The 25828-nt window shown below is 37.7% G+C and overlaps 4 protein-coding genes across 4 annotated transcripts in view; all 4 read left to right on the top strand.

The window, feature by feature from the left end:
- Nucleotides 1-2433: 2433 nt before the first annotated feature.
- Nucleotides 2434-11686, top strand: LOC103513597 (alcohol dehydrogenase [NADP(+)]; the record flags this gene model as incomplete). Its single annotated transcript, XM_026826742.1, has 3 exons — nucleotides 2434-2601; nucleotides 3484-3681; nucleotides 11433-11686. Coding segments are annotated over 3 exons (603 nt in total), but the record flags the coding sequence as incomplete, so codon positions are not given.
- On the top strand, nucleotides 4921-6233 carry LOC113469218 (1,5-anhydro-D-fructose reductase-like). Its single transcript, XM_026826741.1, has 2 exons — nucleotides 4921-5106; nucleotides 6085-6233. The coding sequence occupies exons 1-2, from the start codon at nucleotides 4966-4968 to the stop codon at nucleotides 6184-6186; spliced, it is 243 nt and encodes an 80-aa protein (XP_026682542.1). The 5' UTR covers nucleotides 4921-4965; the 3' UTR covers nucleotides 6187-6233.
- On the top strand, nucleotides 8679-10656 carry LOC113469217. Its single transcript, XM_026826740.1, has 3 exons — nucleotides 8679-9209; nucleotides 9560-9825; nucleotides 10368-10656. The coding sequence occupies exons 1-3, from the start codon at nucleotides 8777-8779 to the stop codon at nucleotides 10638-10640; spliced, it is 972 nt and encodes a 323-aa protein (XP_026682541.1). The 5' UTR covers nucleotides 8679-8776; the 3' UTR covers nucleotides 10641-10656.
- A 9095-nt stretch (nucleotides 11687-20781) lies between the features above and the next one.
- Nucleotides 20782-25828, top strand: part of LOC108252915 — an 18087-nt gene continuing 13040 nt past the window's right edge. The window contains exon 1 of the mRNA XM_026826739.1: nucleotides 20782-20918. The gene's annotated coding sequence lies outside the window, so the exon portion shown is untranslated. The remainder of the gene's footprint in view (nucleotides 20919-25828) is intronic.

Here is a 25828-nt window from a genome sequence, read left to right as displayed (position 1 = left end):
TCAACTTTTAAAAAATTCAAATTTCTCTCCAAGGATTCCATCGCAATGTGCTTTGTCTGAACATTGTTTACCCTCAGTGTGAGAAAATTTCCAAGTTTTGTACCTACCTACAGTCTAAAGAAAAAATAAAAAAACACAAAAAATTAAATACGAAATACCATCATATAGGGTAAGTGTACCATTTATTCGCCCACCTAAAAACGTACCATTTATTGGCCCATCTGTACCATACGCCACATAAGTCTGAACTGGACGAACTTTTTCAAGATCCAATTTCATCAAAAGAAAGGGCTTCAAGACTGCTAGCGAACCAGTGCTATTCAAAAACTGTAGTCATAAAAACAAAAATTAGAAAAATAAATGTGGGCAGGTGGGCCAATAAATGGTACGTTTTTTAGGTGGGCGAATAAATGGTACACTTACCCTACAGTGCATTCATAAAGTCCATATACAGTGCATTCATAAAGGTGGGGGGGGGCACCTTAATTTTTGAACCGATGAATTTAGAAAACTGAAATTTTGTATACAAGCCTATATTTATCTCTAGTTTCTTAAGGTGGATTTCCACCAACGCGACCTCTGTCGTGCGACAAAATCGCGCGACAATGTCGTGCGACGTGACCTGTTTTCACTTGCAACATTTGTCGCGCGACGTGACCTGTTAAAAATTAAAGCACTCCCCGACAAAATCGCGCGACGTTTGTCGCGCGACGTGACCTGTTTCCACTTGCAATTAAAAAATATTTTAATTTATTTTTTTTTAAAGCTGTGTATTCAACGTGATATAGGGTGATGAAAATTATAAAAAAAATTAAAATTTTATTAAAATTAAAGCACTCCCACTCATAATAAGGAACAAACTAAAATGAAGAGTCGCGCGACACGTTTCCACTGGCATTGCTACGCGACATTCCTTTGATCCGGACCGACTTTCATCGGATAGAAGTCGCATGGTCGCACGACTTTTTTTCGTGTCGCGCGACACGTTTCCACTATGCGATTTTTATCGCGCGACTCTGTCGCGCGGCAAAAATCGCGTTGGTGGAAATCCACCTTTATAGTATAGGCTATGTAAAAATTCAGAGACTTTTTCAGGGGGGGCCCAGGGGGGCCAACTTTAAAATCTTAAATAAGAACCCCCTGTTTGTGATACATTATCATATCAAAGGTCTTGGTACTTTGATACAAGTTTGAGCTCGATCCAACAAACAGGGCCGGAGTTATGGCCTATTCAATTTTTCATTTTTCCATGTTCTCCCGCCAATAGGGGGAAAAATGGAAAGTGAAAAAAGAGAATAAATAAAAACAAAAAACTATTTTCTTTTTTGCTCCTCTCTCTCTCTCATTTCTCGGCACTGTTGTTGAACTTTTTTTCATTTTTTCTCTTATTTTCCATTTTTTGCATCCCAAGTGTCTTCTATAGTTTTTAATTTAATTACCAGAACAAAAGTAGCACAGAATTCCAATAATGTTGCGCTTGTTTAGGTTCCAATGAGCATTGCATTTGTCTTGTTAAATTTAATACATAACAATATAGGAAGAAGGTACCTACTTTTTTTTCTTCTTCTTCTTCTTTTTTTTTTTCTTCTTTAGAATGCCTTTGAGAAAACATCTCACTCGCGTTTGGAATTCAAAAAGCAACTGCAGCGAGTTTCGAACTTTCTGAGTGCAGTTCAAAGATTGCCCTTGTTTCTAACAAAGCCAGCAAGAAAATTGGAAATCTAGAAAGCAAATTAGGGAAACAATTGTAAAAAAATGGGCCAAGACGTGACCGTGTTAGGAAGTGTTATGAGAAAAGTAAAAAGTTCACTTAGTATTCTTTGTATTTTACTATTTAATGAGGAGATTCTCGAGGTAGACATTGTTGTACCAATCCCAAAGCAGTGTATACCAAGCGTACCGAGCTTATTCTGTCCAAGGTTTACTAAAGACAACAATTTTGGTGAAACAAAGGATCGCAGAAGGGCCGAAGATCAACTCTCTAGTCTTATCTTGAGAGTAGAACATTGCAACAAATACTAGAACTTATCAATACAGACATAGGTAATGATGAGATTGTTGCCTTCAAATGACTCCCAAAATTCACACAAAACATACCAAATATTTACTGTAAAAGCTTTTTCTTTTTTAGATTTTCGACTTAAAACAATTTCTGTCATTCTTTGTGGGTCTCGAAGCTGGTCACCCAATTTCCCAAAAAGCATTCTTCTTCAAACAATTTGAACTCTTCAAGATTTTTTTTACAAAACATACCAAATATTTACTGTAAAAGCTTTTTCTTTTTTAGATTTTCGACTTAAAACAATTTCTGTCATTCTTTGTGGGTCTCGGAGCTGGTCACCCAATTTCCCAAAAAGCATTCTTCTTCAAACAATTTGAACTCTTCAAGATTTTTTCCCATTTCTTCAAAATCTCTTTTCCTTTTGATTCCAGGCCAAGGATGAAGATCTGGAGAAGGCATTAGAAGCTGCACTGGAAGCAGGCTATCGTCATATCGACACGGCCACCGTCTACGAGAACGAACATGTCATTGGCAAAGTTCTGGACAAGTGGCTGAAAGCCGGCAAAGTCAAACGAGAAGAACTGTTCATTGTCACCAAGGTAACAGCACTCTTAATTATTACTTCTAATATCCTCTAATTTATCTGATATCCAGAACAAAATATGATATCCACTAACGTTGGAAGTATCAGCATTATAATTAATACTAACGACTAAAGCAAAGTCTTGGGGGTCAGGGCATAGTCAGCCAATTTTAAGCTTGTGTCTACCTAATTGGTTGGTCTAAAAACCTTGGGATAAATCTAATCTAAGATCAAAGGGACAAAAATGGGAAGACCAAAGCTGAAGTGGACACTCTTCCAACTAAAACTGGAAAAAAGTAAAAGTATGCAGTAACTACATAGTTATTCATTACTTCTAATATCCTCTAATTTATCTGATATCCAGAACAAAATATGATATCCACTAACGTTGGAAGTATCAGCATTATAATTAATATTAACGACTAAAGCAAAGTCTTGGGGGTCAGGGCATAGTCAGCCAATTTTAAGCTTGTGTCTACCTTGGGATAAATCTAATCTAAGATCAAAGGGGAAAAAATGGGAAGACCAAAGCTGAAGTGGATACTCTTCCAACTAAAACTGGAAAAAAGTAAAAGTATGCAGTAACTACAAGTTGAGAAACTGGGACACCATCATTGTTCCTTTTTTTTTCCAGCTGCCTCCCTCGGGCAACAGACCCTCAAACGTAGAATCAAGGGCATAGTCAGCCAATTTTAAGCTTGTGTCTACCTAATTGGTTGGTCTAAAAACCTTGGGATAAATCTAATCTAAGATCAAAGGGAAAAAAAATTGGAAGACCAAAGCTGAAGTGGACACTCTTCCAACTAAAACTGAAAAAAAAAAAGCAAAAGTATGCAGTAACTACATAGTTATTCAAGTTCAGAAACTGGGACACCATCATTGTTCATTTTCTTTCCAGCTGCCTCCCTCGGGCAACAGACCCTCGAACGTGGAATCCTTCATCAAACAGTCCCTCGAGAAGCTCAAGCTGGACTACTTGGACCTTTATTTGGTGCACACACCCTTCAGTTTCGTTGAGGGCGATGACTTACACCCCAGAGACGAGAACGGGACGTTCAAATTCGACCACTCTACGGATCATGTGGCTGTTTGGAAGGTGGGTTTGTATTTTGAAAGATTAAGGAGCGCGGAGAACCATGAAGTGGTATTACTTTACTTTCCTGGCTGGAGGTACTTTACTAAACAGGGAGGATACCAGGCTGAAATTCCCCTTGCTAACGAAATAGCCATGGTTGAGTGCCCCAAAGGAATTACCCTAGCTAGAGCTGATTGAGAGGCTGACGAAAAACTCCGACCTCTTTTGAACACGCGATAAGGCGAAGAAAAAGTTTACTTTCCACATCTTGAATCTTGACCCCACCCTCTGAACAGATGCCAAATGTTGAAGTAAATCTTGAAAGTTGATGGATAAATCAAATCACTTTTCTAGAAATAAATGATGGATGTATTAGTACCCAGTTGATAGTGATGGGCGTGATACCTTTTACGAGTTCGTAGCATTAGATCAGTTGCGCTTACTTGAGTGATGTTTCAAAGTCATAGAGCAGGAAAAATGAGGACCACCGGAATTTTTCTTTTTCTTCTACGACTTCTAGATCCCGAGGTAAATTCATTTAAAAAGTACCGGTAAATCATACATAGGAATCGAACATTTATTTATAATTTTTACCCATTTGCAACTGCTCCATTGTGGCAGGGACTGACTCCACTTGAGGTTTGATCAAAGAGAGTTCCTAGCACTTCCTACCCAGGTACCCAGCGGCGATACAGCTCGATAGCTCGTTGAATGCACCATAGCACCATTTTCCCATGGACACTAAAGTTAAGGAACGTTGCACGTCGCTGGTATCCAGATAGGTGACCATCTGTGGGTAATGTTTAGCCTTGGTCGTTTCCAGAAGTTCTAGACTTGCCCTTGAACTTACCACCTTTGTTGTTTGTTGCTAATAGCAACATGGTTTATGATATTTAGAGAGGAAGAACTCTATCATTGATTTATTGTCATGCAAAATGGTTCTCAATATGCCCTTTGTTCGGAATGACTCAATCTGGATATTCGGTCATTCTAGATTTCACTCCTTACTGGACACTCCACGATGACAATCCTTGCATTCCTTGCCCCTGAGAAGATCAGCTGATCTGGAATAGAATATACCCTGCTTATACTGCCAGAATGAGACTGAAATTAAAGTCCTTGTAGTCGGACACTCCACGATGACAATCCTTGCATTCCTTGCCCCTGAGAAGATCAGCTGAACTGGAATAGAATATACCCTGCTTATACTGCCAGTATGAGACTGAAAAGTTCCTGTAGTATTTACTCCGAGAATAAAACTAACCCTCTCAATTTCTCTTTCCCAGCATCGCAATCCCAAAGTTGATGGAGAACCCCACCGTAGTCAAGATTGCTGAGAAACACTCAAAGACCCCTGCACAAGTGTTACTCAAGTTCCTCGTCCAGAAAGGCGTAGCCGTCATTCCGAAAAGTACCAACCCGGACAGGCTCAAGAAAAACATTGAGGTAAGACTTCCGTCTGACAAGACGGACAAAGTCCCCCCCGGGCGAACCCTCCTGTCCAGGTCACTGTTTGCTTCTGGACTGAAGGATTTAAGTATGTAATAGTCTATTTTTATTTTATTGATTCTTCCCGACAAAGGCAAACAGAATGCTCTTCTATCTATTCTGAAATGTTAAGGTGTGTCGACCGGCCATCGATCGATGTCGACTGAGTCGTCCACACTGCCGAGGCTGATAGATTCACCTCGGTCGTCTATGTTTGGACACAACTTTATAGAGCGAAATACATGAGATTTGCGGGGAATGTTTGAGTGAATTTTCCAAAGGCAAGCAGAATGCTCTTCTATCTATTCTGAAATGTTAAGGTGTGTCGACCGGCCATCGATCGATGTCGACTGAGTCGTCCACAATGCCGAGGCATCAACATAGATTCACCTCGGTCGTCTATGTTTGAACACAACTTTATAGAGTGAAATACATAAGATTTGCGGGAAGTGTTTGAGTGAGTTTTTATTGTCTATGCAACGAACGTAGGTAACAATCTCCTATCTCTGTGCAACTTATTGGAAAAAATAATGTGGGCACCGCGCCAATCCCAACCTAACGAAGATAATATAGGTACAGATAGATACAATATAGGTACAACACAAGATGCCAAGTACCCTATTGTAAAGGTGTAGAGGAAATCTTGAAAAAAAATCCCCTTAAGAGGACTCTGAGAAAAGAAACTCCTCTCTCTCTCTCTCTCTCTCTCTCTCTCATCCCTCTCTCTCTCCTCTCTCTCTCTCTCTCCTCATTGTCTCTCTCCTTCTTCTCTCGACTGAGTCGTCCACAATGCCGAGGCATCAACATAGATTCACCTCGGTCGTCTATGTTTGAACACAACTTTATAGAGTGAAATACACAAGATTTGCGGGGAATGTTTGAGTGAATTTTCACCTTTTTTAGGTGCTTTAACAAATTTAATTTTTGATTTTTCAGATTTTCGATTTCCAACTCACCGACGAGGATATGTCAGAACTGGAGGCCCTCGACCAAGGAGCTAAAGGAAAGATTCTGGACTTCAGTTTCATGAAGGGGTAAGAGAAAATCTCTACAATTTGATTCTTCCGATTCTTCAATCTTTTTAGATTTGGTAGTCTTGACTTCCTGCACATGGTGCTGTCTGCGGTTATGTCTCACCCATGAATAGTATAGCTAAATTGGGGTACCAGAGCAGGTTTTGCTCTACAAGAACGAGAGTTTTGATGGAACCCACTGGCAGCGCCTACAGTCTACAAATCTACATAAATATGTACAACTTTAAACTCTGGTCGATGGTTGATGCTACTATGGGAGTATTGCTAAGTTCTATATAATGTATAATCCCATACCTACCTACATTCAGTTTTCAGTAGTGTTCTTTCAGTTCCAAGGTCCCTACTCCTCCTATAGACATCCGTAGATTCCATAGATAATTCCAGATATTATATTCTTGGTACTTGGTAGGGCATATCAGCTTCCAACATCAGTTGCGTCTCTTCGACTCTTCGTACGCACACCTGCGGATTCTATCAGCATTGCCTTAAACACCTTCACCTGTGAAACTCCAAGGTTCTCGAGAGTGTGGTTTGTTTACTTCCTCGCCTTCAGTATAGAATGATAACAGTACTATTCCATTACCAGTATCAGTCATTCTAGTCAACTAGTCATTCAGTCGTGTTTGAGACAGCGTCAGAGTAGGATGCAGTTGTGATTCAAGTTCAAGGTTTTATGTTTAGAATAATTGGAAAAAGCCGGCAGATTTCTGTGTTGCTTCCTGGTTGTGTAACGAACCGTGAGTTGATTATTTGTTTTTATTTCTTACGATAAACTACCATATTTATATTCACATTCTTACGATTACTTATCTTCGTATTGCTTTTCTTACTGATGTTTTATCGCTTTATCCTACCGTTGTAAATTGTTTATGTCTACATTGTCTACTCGTATATTCGTATACCTAAAGTATATCTACCTAAATAATCGAAAGTAGTGCTTTATTAAGTTTAGACTGTCAGCTTATACCTACCTATTAGATTTTAGAACATTAAGTACCTATACCGTTTGTCTTGGCGATAATATTTACGAGTAAATAGCATTTTCCCGCATTTTTCGAACAGGTATATCAGGCATTCAATAATTTCATAAACGTAGGTAATTTATCTAGGAAGTTTAAGCTAGGAAGGAAGTTTAGGTTTAAGCTGTTAGCAGAAGTCACATGAATTGGAAAATCCTCCAATATTCTAAAGAAACTCAACTGATGGAAATTCTCAAGGTCTATAATTCACAGTACAACCATAATATCACCAAAAAATCAAAAACAACTAATTCTAATGGCTTATACCTAACGTATAATATTATCTAGTAGCGCTGTCAAACTTTCTTGACTTGGCGGGGCCGAGCGCTACCCCGCTCCTTAATTCGTACCTCAGCCAGCAATAGCACGGTAAATTTCAACGAACAAATTTTCCGCAGTTTTTCCGGTAGACAGTTCATGGTATTATGGTCTGTTCTGCCGCAGCCAGAACATGTGTAGACACCTTCACTTCTTCATGTTCATCAAATCATTGTTATTCTACATGTCTAGAAGATCTATAACAACAGCATTAAAGCATCCTGCTGTTGCTACGTCATTAAACACAAAGAACTATTCCGGAATTTGAAGAATATTCTAATCACAGCGAGCAGTGCGAGCACGCAATTGAATTCAGAGCGACTATACTTTAATATACCAACGGTAAATACTAATATACCTACCAGAGTAGGTATGTACATACGTAGATATAAGAAAATACCTGTTGTATAGGTTAAAATTTTTGCTTTTTCTGATTATTTTGTGAAAAGCTGAAAAATCACCAGAGAGTTTCAAATTCCAAACTCCTTTCTTTCGGTCACAGAATAGCTACTTGCATACGGTCTTCAGGCGATTTTAATTCGAGTTCTTTTCCTGAAACCTTGATGAAACTCGTGCTTTGTTTCCCTTTTGATGATGGTATAATGTGTTGTAGGTACCTAGGTATTGTTTGCACGTTTCTGAAGATAATGGGTACGTTTGTTCTTACATATCCATGGGCCATTTACCAGGATAATATCTCAGATGAGTCAGATGGTATTTCCAGCTTCATCAATAACATACCTCTGTTTTCCATTTGGCTCTATTATCTGCTTCTGTGCACGAGGTCCATTGGATTGAAGCGATTGCTAGCTGTCTGACTATCTATTAAACTGTGTCCACACACAGTCGAGGGTCCTCGATCTCTGTTATCCTGTTTCAGTCATCGATCGACAGCCGTCAAATATGTGTGGACACAGCTTTAGGGTACTTCTTTGTATTTTACTATTTAATGAGGAGATTCTCGAGGTAGACATTGTTGTACCAATCCCAAAGCAGTGTATACCAAGCGTACCGAGACAGCTTATTCTGTCCAAGGTCAACTAAAGATAACAATTTTGGTGGTTTTATAATGATAGGGAAACTCTATAAAATACTGTCCGTGTAAACTAAATTCTTAGTAAGATTTCAGGTCGTACATCGTGGTGAGTGCCCAGTTTTATAATGATAGGGAAACTCTATAAAATACTGTCCGTGTAAACTAAATTCTTAGTAAGATTTCAGGTCGTACATCGTGGTGAGTGTCCAATATTATCAATAATGGCCTGCAGAAGTTACATGCCATGTCCCTGTCATACAGACGTTCCTGTGATGGCATTTGATGTGAATTGTGATACCGAGAACGAGTTGGATGACCCTTCTGAAATATTCAATCTCATAGACCAGTACCATGAACTTTACAAGCAAGTCCTTGAAGAAAAGAGTAAAGATTGTGTGGCATCAAGTATACATCTGGAAGACACTAACTTACCTGACAATACTAACGAAAATAAAAGTACTGCTGAAATAGAGATATTCATAGATCCCACAACTGTGATTACTGAACCCACCGCACAAGCTGTTCATCTAGATATCGAAAACAATACACAAAAAGTGCCTGAGAAAATAGAAGACAAGCGTCCAGAGAAACGAGTACAATTTGCAAGTGATCCTGATGACGATATAGTTGAAGTTAAAAGCCAGCCAAATCAACATGAAACATCAGAGACTAAACCAGAATCTGATGATAATTTTATTTGTGAAGATCAGTTAATCTCGGTCCTCAATAAAATAAAAGATAAGCGAGAAACAAAGGATCGCAGAAGGGCCGAAGATCAACTCTCTAGTCTTGATTTTATCTTGAGAGTAGAACATTGCAACAAATACTAGAACTCATCAATACAGACATAGGTAATGATAAGATTGTTGCCTTCAAATGACTCCCAAAATTCACACAAAACATGCCAAATATTTACTGTAAAAGCTTTTTCTTTTTTAGATTTTTGACTTAAAACAATTTCTGTCATTCTTTGTGGGTCTCGAAGCTAAGCCAGCCAAATCAACATGAAACATCAGAGACTAAACCAGAATCTGATGATAATTTCATTTGTGAAGATCAGTTAATCTCGGTCCTCGATAAAATAAAAGATAAGCGCGTACGATTGAAAGAGAAATTTCAAAAGAAAGTTGATAAACAAATCATTCTTAGATCGAAAATTGATTTTCTAAAGGAAAAATTTGGTAGATTTGATCAAATAATGGACTACCATCATCAATTACTAGCGGCAAAGAATGACGAATGTAGTCTTCTGTGTACAAACATACAAGATCTATAAGCCAGCCAAATCAACATGAAACATCAGAGACTAAACCAGAATCTGATGATAATTTCATTTGTGAAGATCAGTTAATCTCGGTCCTCAATAAAATAAAAGATAAGCGCGTACGATTGAAAGAGAAATTTCAAAAGAAAGTTGACAAACAAATCATTCTTAGATCGAAAATTGATTTTCTAAAGGAAAAATTTGGTAGATTCGATCAAATAATGGACTACCATCATCAATTACTAGCGGCAAAGAATGACGAATGTAGTCTTCTGTGTACAAACATACAAGATCTATTGGAAAGCATTAAGGAAAAACAAAATCAATATAAAAAATCACATCGAAATTTTCATTCACACATGAGGAAGCTGCATCCGAAAGAAAGACAATTGAGAGAGACAGAATATAACATACTCCATGTGAGAACTTTGGAATGGAAAAAAGAAATTACTGGCAAGATCTATTGGAAAGCATTAAGGAAAAACAAAATCAATATAAAAAATCACATCGAAATTTTCATTCACACATGAGGAAGCTGCATCCAAGATCTATTGGAAAGCATTAAGGAAAAACAAAATCAATATAAAAAATCACATCGAAATTTTCATTCACACATGAGGAAGCTGCATCAGAAAGAAAGACAATTGAGAGAGACAGAATATAACATACTCCATGTGAGAAGTTTGGAATGGAAAAAAGAAATTACTGAGCGAAACATTGAACTGATTGAGAGTGCCATTGAAAAGCTAGAACTTTCAACGCAAAAAAGGAAACGCCTCCTAAATCCCTTGCCAACCAGAAGGATGTCAAAAAATAAATGAATTAAAAAAATATTGTTTTGTAGCTACCTAAGTAATTGTTATTAAAGCTAGAACTTTCAACGCAAAAAAGGAAACGCCTCCTAAATCCCTTGCCAACCAGAAGGATGTCAAAAAATAAATGAATTAAAAAATATTGTTTTGTAGCTACCTAAGTAATTGTTATTAATTTTTAGTCCCTCTTCCTTTATTATTACAATAGTAATAAAAAGGTATAAGGGACGGACTATTGTATTCGCTTCGGTGTCGTCTGTCTGTCAGTCTGTCCCCATAGAAGGACTTATCCAAACCTAGTTGACCTATATATCAAATTATAGGTCTTTTTACCAGGATCACGAAAATGGTGGTTCAAATTTTGTACAGAGAACCATAAAGCCAAGAAACCTCGACCACTCTACGGATCATGTGGCTGTTTGGAAGGTGGGTTTGTATTTTGAAAGATTAAGGAGCGCGGAGAACCATGAAGTGGTATTTCTTTACTTTCCTGGCTGGAGGTACTTTAAACAGGGAGGATACCAGGCTGAAATTACCCTTGCTAACGAAATAGCCATGGTTGAGTGCGAAGGGCATCCACTCGTCATTTTTTTGTAGCCAAAACCAAATGTCAGCCCAAAGGAATCACCCTAGCTAGAGCTGATTGAGAGACTGACGAAAAACTCCGTCCTCTTTTGAACACGCGATAAGGCGAAGAAAAAGTTTTTCCACATCTTGAATGTTCAAAGCTAAAGAATCGGACTTGACACGGTGGGTGGCGGAAGAAAAAAATCACGCTTAACAAAAATTTATCCATTTCAGGAATTGGAAAAGCAAGTGGACAACGGCCGAACAAAGGCCATCGGTCTGTCCAACTTCAACCCCAAGCAGATATCACGCATTCTGAAAGCCGCTCGCATTCCGCCCGCCAATCTGCAAGTGGAGATGCATGTGTACCATCAGCAGAAAGAACTGGTGGCCTTCTGCAAGGAGAATAACATCACGATGGTGGCCTACTCACCACTGGGCACTCAGGGGACTTCGAAGTTACTCGGGTAAGTTTGGTTTGAAAATATGGGCAGATAAATAGGTATATGGACACATCAGGTGGTGCCACTTACCCTCAGGAGTACAAATAAAAGAACAAGTTGAAATCCCAATAAAAAAGCAAAGTACATAGTATAAAGTAGGTACACGGAAAAAATCTTCATAAGATATAAGAGACTCACAAGAGTCTAGGGGCATTCAAGACCTCCCTAGTGAAATATCTCAAAGGCTCACAGTGAAAGAAGGAAATTTAGTGGTTGGATGGAAAAGCTCCTACAGGAAAACCCTGCAACTCAAAAGAAAGCCATAAATTTGCGGTCTGAACGAACAATAAATTAAATAGATTGGACACTTATGTTGCTGATGACCTTGGTGGTTTTGGTTCACGATCTAAGAGTACAAGGATTTATACACCGAATGGTGAGATCAGCCACTCACGCGGATATGGCTCCAAGAATAATCTTTAGATAAGATTTAGATATGTATGTACCTAGGTATGTAACTATGTATGCTCCGATTCCAATTCGAAGTGCTAGATTATGTAGAATTGTAGATAGTCTAAATTTCTAGAATGACTAGACAATTTAAATAAGTGTACTCGGATATACTCGGATTTCAAGCAGGTACCCTTACTATCGGATTTCAAGTAGGTACCCCTCGGATTTCAAGTAGGTACCCCTGAAATTTAGACTTGAACTTTCTAATCAATATCCTTTATTCTTTCCACCTCGTTGGGCAGTGAAATTTCCAGACTCCATACTCTCCATAGAGTTCATAGTTGGAGCAGTTTGGCCCAAAACGGTCCAATTTCCTTCAAAGTCGGATTTAGATATGTATGTACCTAGGTATGTAACTATGTATGCTCCGATTCCAATTCGAAGTGCTAGATTATGTAGAATTGTAGATAGTCAGGATAGTCTAAATTCTAGAATGACTAGATAATCTAGATTTCTACATAAGTGAATAAGTGTACTCGGATTTCAAGTAAGTACCCCTGAAATTTGAACTTGAACTTTCTAAGCAATACTTTATTCTTTCCACCTCGTTGGGCAGTGAAATTTCCAGACTCCATAGAGCTCATAGTTTGGTCCAAAACGGTCCAATTTCCTTCAAAGTCGTAAGAAAGCCTAAAAAGTTCTACGAATAACCGCTTTTCTACTTTGAAAATGTAATAAGTAAAGCCATCTATTGGGAAGTTCACAAACTAAAGTTCTACGAATAACCGCTTTTCTACTTCGAAAAATGTAACAGGTATCGCCATCTATTGGGAAGTTCACAAACTGTCTCAAACCGTTATCTCACAACATCATAACAGCCTTTCTAAAAGCTGTTGATGAGTAGGTACTTACCTACTCTTAACTATGTCGTATTCCTACTTTATAACTTACTTTTTACTTTCTATTACTAATTCTTCTTTTGTTTTCAAATGAGCGTATTGTTCTTATCCTACTTTAAAGTTTTCAATGTACCCACCTACCTACGTACTTAATGCGGGCCCTACATTATTATATACGATTTTCGTTCTTTGATTTATGTACCTTCCTACGAGCTACATACGTCTAGAACTTCTGCTTTTGGATTAAATAGGTTAGGTATAACTGTATAACAATTTTATTAAACTTATAACAATTGAACTTACCGTTGCAAATTCGTACTCAATCTCGTATTAAGTACTCTTTTTCTTTCCTATAGGTAGTATCTCTCTCTCTCTCTCTCTCTCTCTCTTCTTCTCTCTCTCTCCTCCTCCTCTCTCTCTCTTCTTTCTTTCTCTGAAGAAGTTTAATTAGAGGGAACTGTGACAGAGGTTTTATCGTCCCGAAATCGAAGAGAAAAGGAGGACTGGATAGAAGAAAGCCAACCGTTCCAAGAGCGAACCTTATCTGGTTGAGATAAAGTTTCCCCGCGGGCGGGAATCATACCCGCGACCTTGCGCTTACAATTCAAACGCAGAGACGCACTATTAAGCTAAATAGGCTGTCACATTTCTTATTATTAGGTATTTAGGACTGACACTATATTCCTAGAGTTAACCTTTGTAGTAATAATCTACAAGTTCTTCCCACGCAGTGCAGGGAGGACGAATTTCCATTAGATACGTACGTACGTAAAAAAAAAGTGGGATAAAAATTTACTAGCTTATGAAAATGGTTAAGTTGAAGGGTGGTCTGTGAACTATTTTTATCGCATAATATAAAATAGAACTCTATTTTACCTGTACCTATGTACGTTGAGTTTTTGTGTGGGCAGAGGGGACCTAAAGAGAGACACATGTTGTCCAAGACCTTTATAAATAAATATGGAATAAACTGTAGGTGTGTTTAGCATTGAAATATGTACACGACATCATTAATCTAATTGATAACACTAATCCACCACCCACACCACGGGCGGACAACTGATCAAAAAATCTGGTGTGAACATCACACGACTTTCTATTACATTTGCAGAATACGTAGGTATTCGAACCCGCAACTTCTCAACTGTAAGTCGGACAGTTCTAAAAGTTTCACCATTCGATTCGGCGTGAAAAATCACATGGGATCAACTATTCACATGCTTACTTGTTAATGGTTCACAAATAAAAGGGAAATTTGTTGACACCGGGGAGTATCGAACCCGCAACTTCTCAACCGTAAGTCAGACAGTACTAAAAGTAGCACCATTCGATTCGGCGTGAAAAATCACATTGATTAGAATATTCACATCCGAATGACCAAATGTTTTCGATGTCTCTTACCGTTTATACGAAATAAGGGTTAAGCAAAAATGACTTTGGTTAATATCAGGATGGGTGACAATCCGATTACACCATAATAACATCATTATGTAAGTTTTAGTAAGTTTGGGTCATTCCCGAGTTAAAAATGCCATAGTAACATCATTACCTTCCAAAGTAGTCGTCCTATGGCTTCATTGGTCAAAGTTCAGACTCAAGAAAGACTCTTCGCTCTTCTTAGAAATGTCCGGAAACAGTTAGTTACTTTGGCACATCCACTAAATATTGAAAGAGAGAATATACTTTTCTAAGACAATCTAATATGCAAATTTAATCTTCTTATCGTAGCTAAACAATGAACTCATACTGTGGAGTGTCTTCCACATGTATTCTGCATCTAAAGCAGTGTTTCTTAATTGGTGTTCCGCGGAACCTAGGGGTTCCGCGAGCTGACGGCAAGGGTTCCGCGATATATTTTGGAAAAATCATACACTAGAATCACTAGATCAAATCATACACATTTAGATAAAATGCAGTTTCAAACGGTATTTCTGAATGCAAAAAAGCATGCAGAAATTACCACTCTTCCCATAGTAATAAATAAAAATAAAATGTTGTTATAAAAAAACTTGTTTTATTACTACTATTTATGTTTTTTCCCGGTGAAAATTTTAGTTCTTTTTTTACAAGGCAAAAACTATAGAAAAGGAAAGTCGACTCTCTATCTCTCTCTCCCTCTTTCTCTCTCTCTCCAACTTATAATGTTTTTCTATTTTACTACTTTGCGCCTTTTTTTACGATGTCTATTTTTTACGACCTTTATTTACGGACTTTCTGACTTCTTGTATGTTTTCAAGGGAAGTGGCTGCCAATTTGCCAATTTTACGATTTATGTTCTAGACATAGTGAAGACATGTTGAAAATAGGAGAATCGAAAAGAGAAGGAGAAGTTAAAGAAAAGAGAGAGGGGGAGAGGCAAAAAGTAGGGGGAGAGTGGGAAGGAAAAGAGGAAGAGAGGAGAAAGAAAAGTTTGAAGAGAAAAGGAAAAAGAAGAGAAGAGAACAAAATGTTGTGATAGTACCTACATTGTAACGTTAATCATAGAATGAGAAGGGAAGGCAAAAGAAAATGAGAAGGGAAGGCAAAAGATAAAAGAAGTGAAGAAAAGAAGGAAAAGAGAGAACAAGTAGGTAGAAGAAAACAGAAAGAGAAGAGAAAAAAAAAAGAATGTAAAGAAGAGTAATTAGAAGAGAAGAAGAGAGATCAGTAGAAAAGATAAAGAGTGGGAAGGAAAAGAGGAAGAGAGGAGAAAGAAAAGTGGAAGAGAAAAGAAAAAAGCAGAGACGAGAACAAAATGTTGTCTATTACTACTATTTATGTTTTTTCCCGGTGAAAATTTTAGTTCTTTTTTTACAAGGCAAAAACTATAGAAAAGGAAAGTCGACTCTCTCTCTCTCTCTTTCTCTCTCTCTCCAACTTTTAATGTTTTTCTATTTTACTACTTTGCGCCTTTTTTTTACGATGTCTATTTTTTACGACCTTTATTTACGGACTTTCTGACTTCTTGTATGTTTTCAAGGGAAGTGGCCGCCAATTTGCCAATTTTATGATTTATATTCTAGACATACCTAGTGAAGACATGTTGAAAATAGGAAAAATCGAAAAGAGAATGAGAAGTTAAAGAAAAGAGAGAGGGGGAGGGCGAGGCAAAAAGTACAAAATGAGAAGGGAAGGCAAAAGATAAAATAAGTGAAGAAAAGGAGGAAAAGAGAGAACAAGTAGGTAGAAGAAAACAGAAAGAGAAGAGAAAAAAAAAGAATGTAAAGAAGAGTAATTAGAGGAGAAGAAGAGAGATCAGGAGAAAAGTAGAAAAGATAAAGAGTGGGAAGGGAAAGAATAGAATATACGTTTTATTTGCACATAAGATACATGGAAATACATTGTACAATGGTCAATTTCTAATCTAAATCATATAAAATTCAAAAAGAGAGGAGAAAGAAAAGTGGAAAAGAAAAAAAAGAAGAGAAGAGAACAAAATGTTGCAGTACCTTCCTCGCGCTCTGTTTCACTTTACAGCTAGGTACCTCCCTACCTAGTACCTCTATCTCTGCTTTCTACCCTCTTATACCTTACCTACATACTTTCTGTTTAGATACCTACTGCTTTTTACTTCTTTACCTACACAGTTACCTGTGTTTAGATACTACAGTCTTGCTTGATAAACCTTGAGTTTTCCCATAATCTCCTAGGCTCATTTTATTCTGTTTTATTGACAGCAAGGTGCATTTTTCTTCAGAGCTCTTTTACTAGTCATTGTGTTTGTTTACTAGTGTGAAGTTTTTATTTACTAGTCACGCATTTAGTAGTTCCTACTTGTTCTTCAGTAGGTGGTATTGGTATACATAGGTTCCTATCTAATTTTGAAACAAAATGCTACTTTTGGCATATTATAGGTACCTCTTTCTAATACGTATTATAGTAATTTTTAGATACATAGGTAACGTACCTAATTTTTAATTTAACATAGTTATTATGTTATTAAACTGTTTCATTGACCTAATTAATTCAAGTGCTTTACAATACGATGGACTTTGTGAATTTGTACCAGCTTTACCAGCAATGTAGTGCCTCCTGAGAGAATATCATAATGGTAAGTACCTATCTACATAATAATCTAAAATAAATGTTTCAATCCAAATCTAAATCTATTAGTTCTTGATCAAAGTGGCTAAGGGGTGGTTTTGAATGTTTTGATGTAAATGTAAAAAAAATCTACACTCAACCTAAGTCGATTGACAATATTGACATTGACTTTAAAATGTAGGTAAGACACACAGTGTTGCCAAAATTCTCAAAAAATGCTAAATCAAGATATTTGTCTGAAACAAAAGCAGAGATATCACAACAACAAGTGCTATCTACAAACATGTGACTATGCATTACCCCAGTATTATCCACTTCTTCATTTTGTGGTTATCTGTTTCGGATGTCTGCGATCATAGCGTCAAATTGATCGTTGTGATGCGAGATAATTCGTTGGAGGATTTGCCAAATCAGGTTCTGCAACAAAGATCTTCTTCGTCCCGGACCTCACTTGCCATATGCCGCAAGGGAAAATCCTTTGAATGATGAACTGAATTAGAAGATTATAACGTATTTTACTGTTCTTCATTCCTCATTATGTGTCCGGGATATGCTATCAACCATATACCAATTGAATTGCTGAATGAATCATGCAGTTTTCTGATAACGCTGCGAACCATATTGTGTCGGTTGATATGACATATCGGGAGTTCAGCATTAACTGATAACTGATAGGAGAATAAATACTTGGTCTTTATCCATAATTCTAACTCCGCAGTGGAAACCTAACTGGAACCAAGCACAAAAATCCTGGGAGTTCTCTTAGGGTGTGTCCACACATAGTCGATCGACATCGACTGAACCGTCCTAACTGCCTTGACAACATAGACCCACTTCGTCGATTGACAGCAATCGACGGCCGGTCGACTATGTTTTGACAGACCTTTAGATCTTACAAGAATTCATCATTAAATACTGTAGACTGGTTATATTAACATCCCGCCTTCCAGCTCTTTTGTGTTTGAGGCTCTCATCAGCAGAGTAGTCCTTACCCAACACCTGGTATAAACTGAACACTGATGGAATACAACCCAAAGATTCGTCCAATTTTTCTTCCTCAATAAAAGATATCCTCTCATGGGTAATTCCTACATTACATAAACCTCGTCTCCCGCTACAAAAACTGCGAAATCAAGGCAAAGAGGATTTCAATCTCACACCCAAAGAGGATTCAACTTTGTGGCTTAGTCATAAATAACACTCCCACACAACCCCCCCAGGCCCTTTCACGCAGGCTAATTTGATTTTCCCTCTCACGCTCATTTAAATTCGACATTAATTAAACAGCTAGGGGGCTCATCAGCTGAAAGGTCTGAAAGCATGCTTTCAACTTTTTGACAAAGTTACGCCGAAAATGTCAAATTTGATGTCACCCCACTATCCATCTTCCGTCTACGCAACCTCTTTGTCTATGTATGCTTTCAACTTTTTGACAAAGTTACGCCGAAAATGTCAAATTTGATGTCACCCCACTATCCATCTTCCGTCTACGCAACCTCTTTGTCCATGTATCCTCTTTGTCTATGTAACATGAATGAATGAGATCAGTATTTGATAGAGAGGGGAATGGAAATCTTTTGATCTTCAAGAATAGAGAGACAACCAATCTTGACAACATCAATCCATCCAGGTGATTCTGATGACTTCCGAACTTTAGTCCATCTCAAGGTTTGGGCCAAGTTTACCACACGAAGCCAAGTTAGAGACATTTTGACGAGCTACACATTTCTATCAATACTTATTTCAATATCCATCTGGATACGAAATATACAGCTGGGAATTATTTATAAGCAGTACCTATCGGTCAGTTTAGGTCATTGTTAAAGTCGATTGCTTTGTAAAATCTTCGCCTGCCCTGCGCTGCTTTCCAGCATTATGTTTCCAAATCTTCTTAGAAGTTCTTTATTTCCACTTAATGTTTTTCCTCTTTGTCTCGACGCCTAGCCTCCGCTCTATTTCCTAATTACATTTTTGTAGAATGCCCTTTGAAACTTTTTATAAATGCCAGGACCCGATGTGCAAAGGTCGTCGCGATATTCCCCGTTTTTGTAATGGGATTTGATATTTTTCGGGGAGTGAAAAACTCATTCCGAAACAAATTCGGAAAAGCTCATGCTTTGCTTGAGCCTTTTCGAAGACACTGAAACTGAATTTTATTCAAGTAGCCATGTAGTGTAGGTACCTATACTTAATATTCCTTCAATGTCCTTTACCTGGACATATGTATAATATTACTTTTTGACATATAAATTTCAGTTGGTATTTCTCCAAGTTTAATTTTCAAAATCTAGGGTAGGTCTACATCTCAGTTCAAAACTTTTTTGAAAACATGCATATTTTCTCTTCCATTGTTCATTGTTTTCCTCTTTGTCTCGACGCCTAGCCTCCGCTCTATTTCCTAATTACATTTTTGTAGAATGCCCTTTGAAACTTTTTATAAATGCCAGGGCCCAATGTGCAAGGTCGTCGCGATATTCCCCGTTTTTGTAATGGGATTTGATATTTTTCGCGGGGTGAAAAACTCATTCCGAAATAAATTCGGAAAAGCTCATGCTTTGCTTGAGCCTTTTCGAAGACACTGAAACTGAATTTTATTCAAGTAGGTACATTGCTTTGTAAAATCTTCGCCTGCCCTGCGCTGCTTTCCAGCATTATGTTTCCAAATCTTCTTAGAAGTTCTGTCTTTCCTCTTGATTTTTTCTAAATATATGTACCTTCTCGGCACCTTTCAAAAGTTTTCAGCTTATTTCTTTTATTCCTCTCTTTCTTTCCTTTCTTTCTACATTTCGTTACTTGTCTCTTTTTTTATCATCTTTTTTTCTGGCGATATTTAAATTCTCAATGGAAATTTTTAACAGTTGCTCGTATATCTACAAGTTTTATCTTGATGCATGTAACAGGTAACAACCGAAACAGAAAATCTATTGAACCTGAACCACAGGGTTACACATTCTAGGGTTTCGGTATCATTGTGGAAGAGGGGGAAAAACCGGGGCGAAACAGGTACTGCAGCATTATCTAAAAGCCTTCACTCAATGTTATTGTTTCGAAGTATGCTAATATTCTGTTCTTTTTATTATTGTTGCTACCATTATTTTATTCTTATTTTTTCTTGATACCGCAAATAATGCAAATATTTATTTGATGAGTTCACACATCTAGAAAGAGAGTGGGAAAAACACTCCAGATAACGGATAAAACAAATACGAACACACAATAATGCGGGAGAAGTATCTAAACGGTTTGTTTAGAAAAGATGATGGAGCGGCGATGGCGTAGACACAAACAATCTGAATCCAAACAGGTGCAGCGGAGAGTGAAGAATAGCAAACGAGAGAATACAAATAAATAATCAGCCCTCCACTCACCTCAGCAACTTGGTGTGACCTCGAATAAAAAGGCGAAGAAGGAGGAGGAGAAGGAAGAAGGAGAAGAAGAAGAAGAAGAAGAAGAAGAAGAAGAAGAAATGATAATTGAGAACATCACCGGCTTTCTAGAGGTACCACACTTGAGGGGAAAAATAATACAAATGGAGGAACCAGGAGAAATCATACATTCTGGTAACATTCCTGCTTGCTATAGTAGGTATCTATCTACTCGAGTGTCCTCACGAAGCTGAGTGCACCCCATATTCCAAGCACAGACCCGAAAAAAACTTCTCTGTCTTTAATCGAATGATCGAACCCAGGACCTATCCACAACAATAGATAAAGGCAATTTCCAATGAGGCATCCTATCTACTCGATTGTCCTCACGAAGCTGAGTGCACCCCATATTCCAAGCACAGACCCGAAAAAATCTTCTCTGTCTTTAATCGAACCTAGGACCTATCCACAACAATCGATCCAAGGCAGTTTCCAATGAGGCATCTTTATCTTCAATAAGCTCCCTACACTGAAAAGGTAAAAGAAAGGAACAAAAGTTATTCCTGCTTGCTATAGTAGGTATCTATCTACTCGAGTGTCCTCACGAAGCTGAGTGCACCCCATATTCCAAGCACAGACCCGAAAAAATCTTCTCTGTCTTTAATCGAACCCAGGACCTATCCACAACAAAATAGATCCAAGGCAATTTCCAATGAGGCACATTTATCTTCAATAAGCTCCCTACACTGAAAAGGTAAAAGAAAGGAACAAAAGTTGTGTTCTATTTTTCAAATATATTTTTTATTGCTTCTCACTTCGGTTTTATTGCCTACCCAGTCCTCCCTAATGGTGTATAATGGTGAGGAGTCTGTGTTATTTGTTGACATCTTTCGCAGGGTGGGAAGAAGAAGCTTTCTTGAAATTTCTCGGGGGAAAACGCGTTGTTTTTTATGGTGCCTTCACATAATTTTCAAATAAGGAAAGTGATGTTTTTTTTTAGACGTTCTCATTCCCATTTTTTTTTTTTTTCTCAATAGTGCGCTTCCACAATCCAGATGTTGTTGTTGTTTTTCTTTTTTTTAATGTTCTTATTTTACTTGAACTTCAGTTGAATTTGAGGTTATTTACAAGTATAGCCGAGTCTACAATCTCCTCTTGAACTTCTGAGAATACTTGGAGACTGTTTGGGCATAGTATCCGAACTATCCGAGCAGTTTCAGAAGTTAACAAACAATTTAACACTATTGGTTCTGTGAACTGTAGACCTCACTCGTCCTCTCATATAGACAATTGTCGTTTAACTTGGTACCTATTTGCATTTTGAACAAATTTAGGATTTAGAAAAATGTCCTGCTTTGTATCCGAGCAGTTTCAGAAGTTAACAAACAATTTAACACTATTGGTTCTGTGAACTGTAGACCTCACTCGTCCTCTCATATAGACAATCGTCGTTTAACTTGGTACCTATTTGCATTTTGAACAAATTTAGGATTTAGAAAAATGTCCTGCTTTGGTTGATAATAGGATAATGTGTCACATAAATATAGGTAGAACAAAGTTCTTCCGACAATTTTATCTGAATAAGTATAAGTATACCTGGGTAACCCTACGTAATACATAATTATGTATCAAAACAGAAATAAAACTATATACACGTCTTATGTAGGTAGCTATATCTAAAAAAAAGAGGTGACACTATTATAAAAACCTGTCAATCACTCTAAAAAAATAAAATTAAAGAATTTTTGATTTTGAACCTTTTAAACGAAACAAAAGATTTACCTTTGGTACATTTTGAACCTAAAACATAGACCTATAGCTCAGCCAGCTGCCTTCTGCTTACTCTTATCACTTCTTCATACACAATGTGACCTTAGCCTCTTCACAACCCAGCCGTTCCTTGGGTTTTGTATTTCTAGGAATCTCGTCTAGAAAGGATCTATTGGGTTCTTGAAAAGATTAGTACACGATCAATGAGTAAATGCTTAAATATTCTTTCTATGATGGCAGAATAATACCATTAGAGAGACTTCTTAACCCAATGTGAAAGTAAATTTTATATTTCTTTCTCTCCTGGTGTCTCAAATAACTGAAGAAGTTAATATCGGTCTTACAATGACCAGACATTCAGAGACTCGGCATTAGCAATGTACCTTTGGACTGGGACACCTGAGGTCTGTTCCACAAACCACTCTCCCCACGTCAAGCTTCTACGCGGAGAAAAAACTTCATACCGTTAATGACCAGACATTCAGAGACTCGGCATTAGCAATGTACCTTTGGACTGGGACACCTGAGGTCTGTTCCACAAACCACTCTCCCCACGGCAAGCTTCTATGCGGAGAAAAAACGTCATACCTGACAATATTCTCTCAGCATGAAATCGTTGGTGGAATAAGACCCTCGTCAACGATTTTCATGCTTTAGTGGCTCTGTGAACTGTAGGACTCACTCTAAAGAAGGAACAATTTTTAGTCCTCAAAGACTTTAATATGGTCTGAAATGTAGTTGGAAATTTCCTTTACGTGTTGAACAATCTCGCCAAGTTTCTTCAAAATCGGGCAAATCGTTCGAGAGTTATGATGAAACAAAGACAGAAACAGTTAGATTAGACAAACTATCGTCTCGTCTCGTCGCGTCGTTAGTTGGAAATTTCCTTTATGTGTTGAACAATCTCGCCAAGTTTCTTCAAAATCGGGCAAAACGTTCGAGAGTTATGATGAAACAAAGGCAGAAACAGTTAGATTAGACAAACTATCGTCTCGCCTCGTCGCGTCCAGTTAGAAGGAAAGTTGGGGACAATTTGTCGAGTTGAAAGGTTGAAACTGGGAACCCACTATTCCATTCATATGTATGTAGGCATATTCATACCAGATATAAGGTATATTCATTCCAGATGGGTATAAAATTATAAATAGAACCCATGCATTATCTCCCTTTGTTCTTGGAATCCCCTTGCAAATCCTTGCATTTGTAATTGGGGACAATTTGTCGAGTTGAAAGGTTGAAACTGGGAACCCACTATTCCATTCATATGTATGTAGGCATATTCATACCAGATATAAGGCATATTCATTCGAGATGGGTATAAAATTATAAATAGAACCCATGCATTATCCTCCTTTGTTCTTGGAATCCCCTTGCAAATCCTTGCATTTGTAATTTCGTATAGCGCTCATTGCACATCATGATTCAATACAAGCCATTATTTCTGCACGAGCTGGCAAACTTTCCGAACAAGGACATGCGAATTAATCCTAACCAAGAGAAATTGACAACCTTTAGTAATGCAGCAAAGTTGCACAGATATAATACATCTACAGTAGGTAATGTCTAGAGCTCTAGAGATACATCTACAATCTACATTCTACAGTAATGTAGAGAGATACACAAGAGTGGACAATATTTGAGGCAGTTTGAATTTCCATTTCTTTACTCTGAAGCCTTTTTTCTTGAGTGCTTTTAAAATATTTCTATCCTTTTTTGGTACCAACTAAAAGGTTAATGGTGTTGTCTCGAATATGCTGTCTATTGTTTTCCAGATGGCTCTATTTTTAATGGCAAAAATGTTGTGTAGATAAATGTTGACAATGAAAAAAGTGCTGTCTATTTGCCTCGATTTTTTTGCTCTCAAGTGTAAATCTGTGTAAAGTTGCACAAAGATACATAAATCTACAATAGAGTTGCACAAAGATACCAACAAAATACATATACCTACACTTATACAGTATTTACTCTGAAGCCTTTTTTCTTGAGTGCTTTTAAAATATTTCTATCCTTTTTTGGTACCAACTAAAAGGTTAATGGTGTTGTCTCGAACATGCTGTCTATTGTTTTTCAGATGGCTCTATTTCTAATGGTAAAAATGTTGTGTAGATAAATGTTGATAATGAAAAAAGTGCTGTCTATTTGCCTCGATTTTTTTGCTCTCAAGTGTAAATCCGTGTAAAGTTGCACAAAGATACATAAATCTCCAATACAGTTGCACAAAGATACCAACATAATACATATACCTACACTTATACAGTAAAGTTGCACAAAAATACATAAGATATGTCTACAGTAAAGTTGCCCAGAAGTAATCCAACAACTGTCATGACCGATGACTGTATGGAAATTGTAGGTAATGTTCTTGATGATTAATTGATGTCTGATACAATGCGAATAATACCGGTTTATACACACAAGCTATGAGAACAATGTCTATGTTGAATTCAATAATATGAAACAATAATTAGATGGATAAATATGGCACAATGTGATAATTGAAGGGAGGTTATCAAGAAGGGCCGAAATCGAGTTTTGAGGAGGAGGAGGAGGAGGTTACATACTTATGGCTATGGCCGATCTTACCACTGAAAGGGATGTCTTGAAAAAAACTGGGGGAAATTAACACAGTGGCAACATTTTTCTTTGACGTCACCCATTTCATTTACACAGGCCAGTATTTCTTAAAATCTGGATTAAAATAAGGTAGTAAAGGGTCACGTAGGGTGTAAATTCAATATTATGAGACAACAATTAGATGGATAAATATGGAACAATGTGATAAATGAAGAGGGTGTTTTCAAGAAGGGCCATCGAGTTTTGAGGAAAACAAGAAAACCTACAATGGGTTACTAGTTACTATAGGTTTTCTTGTTTCCCCTCTTTTACCGTGAAAGCGTCCTTACTAAACCAGAGGAAGAAAAGGGGAAACAAGCTTCACAATAGGGGAAATGCCAAAAGGAAAACCTAACTTTTCTTAGTCGTTATAGTCGTGTTTCATTTGCCTTTCTTGGGGGAAGGTGGAATCTCTTAATTTCGGGGCCCCCTTGAGGATGCTGGGGCCGGAACAAATGGGGGCCGAAATGGCCGCGGATAGATCCCCTCTGTAAACGCCCCTGCCTGTAAGCTGTATGGCAGTCCTACATGATATAACAACGAGCGCATTGTTTCAAATATGTACTTGATAATGTGTCACATAAATATAGGTAGAACAAAGTTCTTCCGACAATTTTATCTGAATAAGTATAAGTATACCTGAATAAGTACACATAAACACGACATCGACATAGGACATAGGTATTATATATTACATCAAATATGTATAATACTCTAGCAATCAGAGAGGATGGAAAAAAATGGAGAGAAAATATAGCTGAGAGAGAGAGAGAGAGAGAGTACCTATATGTAGCTCTTTTACTAATGAAATGAAGTCTGAGGGAGGGGGGCTGGACCCCTCTCCCCTCCCCCCTGAATACAGCCCTGAGTGTTCTATTTCTATCCTGAACTCTCGGTACCTATTTGCATAATATCTGTACATATCTATCTATTGATATTTACCTCCATAGTACCTTCCTATACCTATCTACAGTGAGAACTATCCAAATTAGGTTCCCCCCTTGCCCGGTTCCCCATTAAACTCTATGCCCGCTATGCCGTGTGTCAAAACAAATCCATAACAT

This window comes from Diaphorina citri, unplaced genomic scaffold (assembly GCF_000475195.1).
Source record: "Diaphorina citri unplaced genomic scaffold, Diaci psyllid genome assembly version 1.1 scaffold991, whole genome shotgun sequence".
Taxonomy (NCBI): Eukaryota; Metazoa; Arthropoda; class Insecta; order Hemiptera; family Psyllidae; genus Diaphorina; species Diaphorina citri.
This window is presented reverse-complemented; position numbering and strand designations above follow the sequence as displayed.

Coding starts and splice junctions, on each gene's coding strand:
- LOC113469217 (XM_026826740.1), top strand. CDS start 8,777: ATGGCCTGCAGAAGTTACATGCCATGTCCCTGTCATACAGACGTTCCT. Junction 9,210..9,559: donor TAAAAGCCAGCCAAATCAAC/ATGAAACATCAG, acceptor AGCCAAATCAAC/ATGAAACATCAGAGACTAAA. Junction 9,826..10,367: donor TGTGTACAAACATACAAGAT/CTATAAGCCAGC, acceptor TGCATCCAAGAT/CTATTGGAAAGCATTAAGGA.
- LOC113469218 (XM_026826741.1), top strand. CDS start 4,966: ATGGAGAACCCCACCGTAGTCAAGATTGCTGAGAAACACTCAAAGACC. Junction 5,107..6,084: donor GGCTCAAGAAAAACATTGAG/GTAAGACTTCCG, acceptor TTGATTTTTCAG/ATTTTCGATTTCCAACTCAC.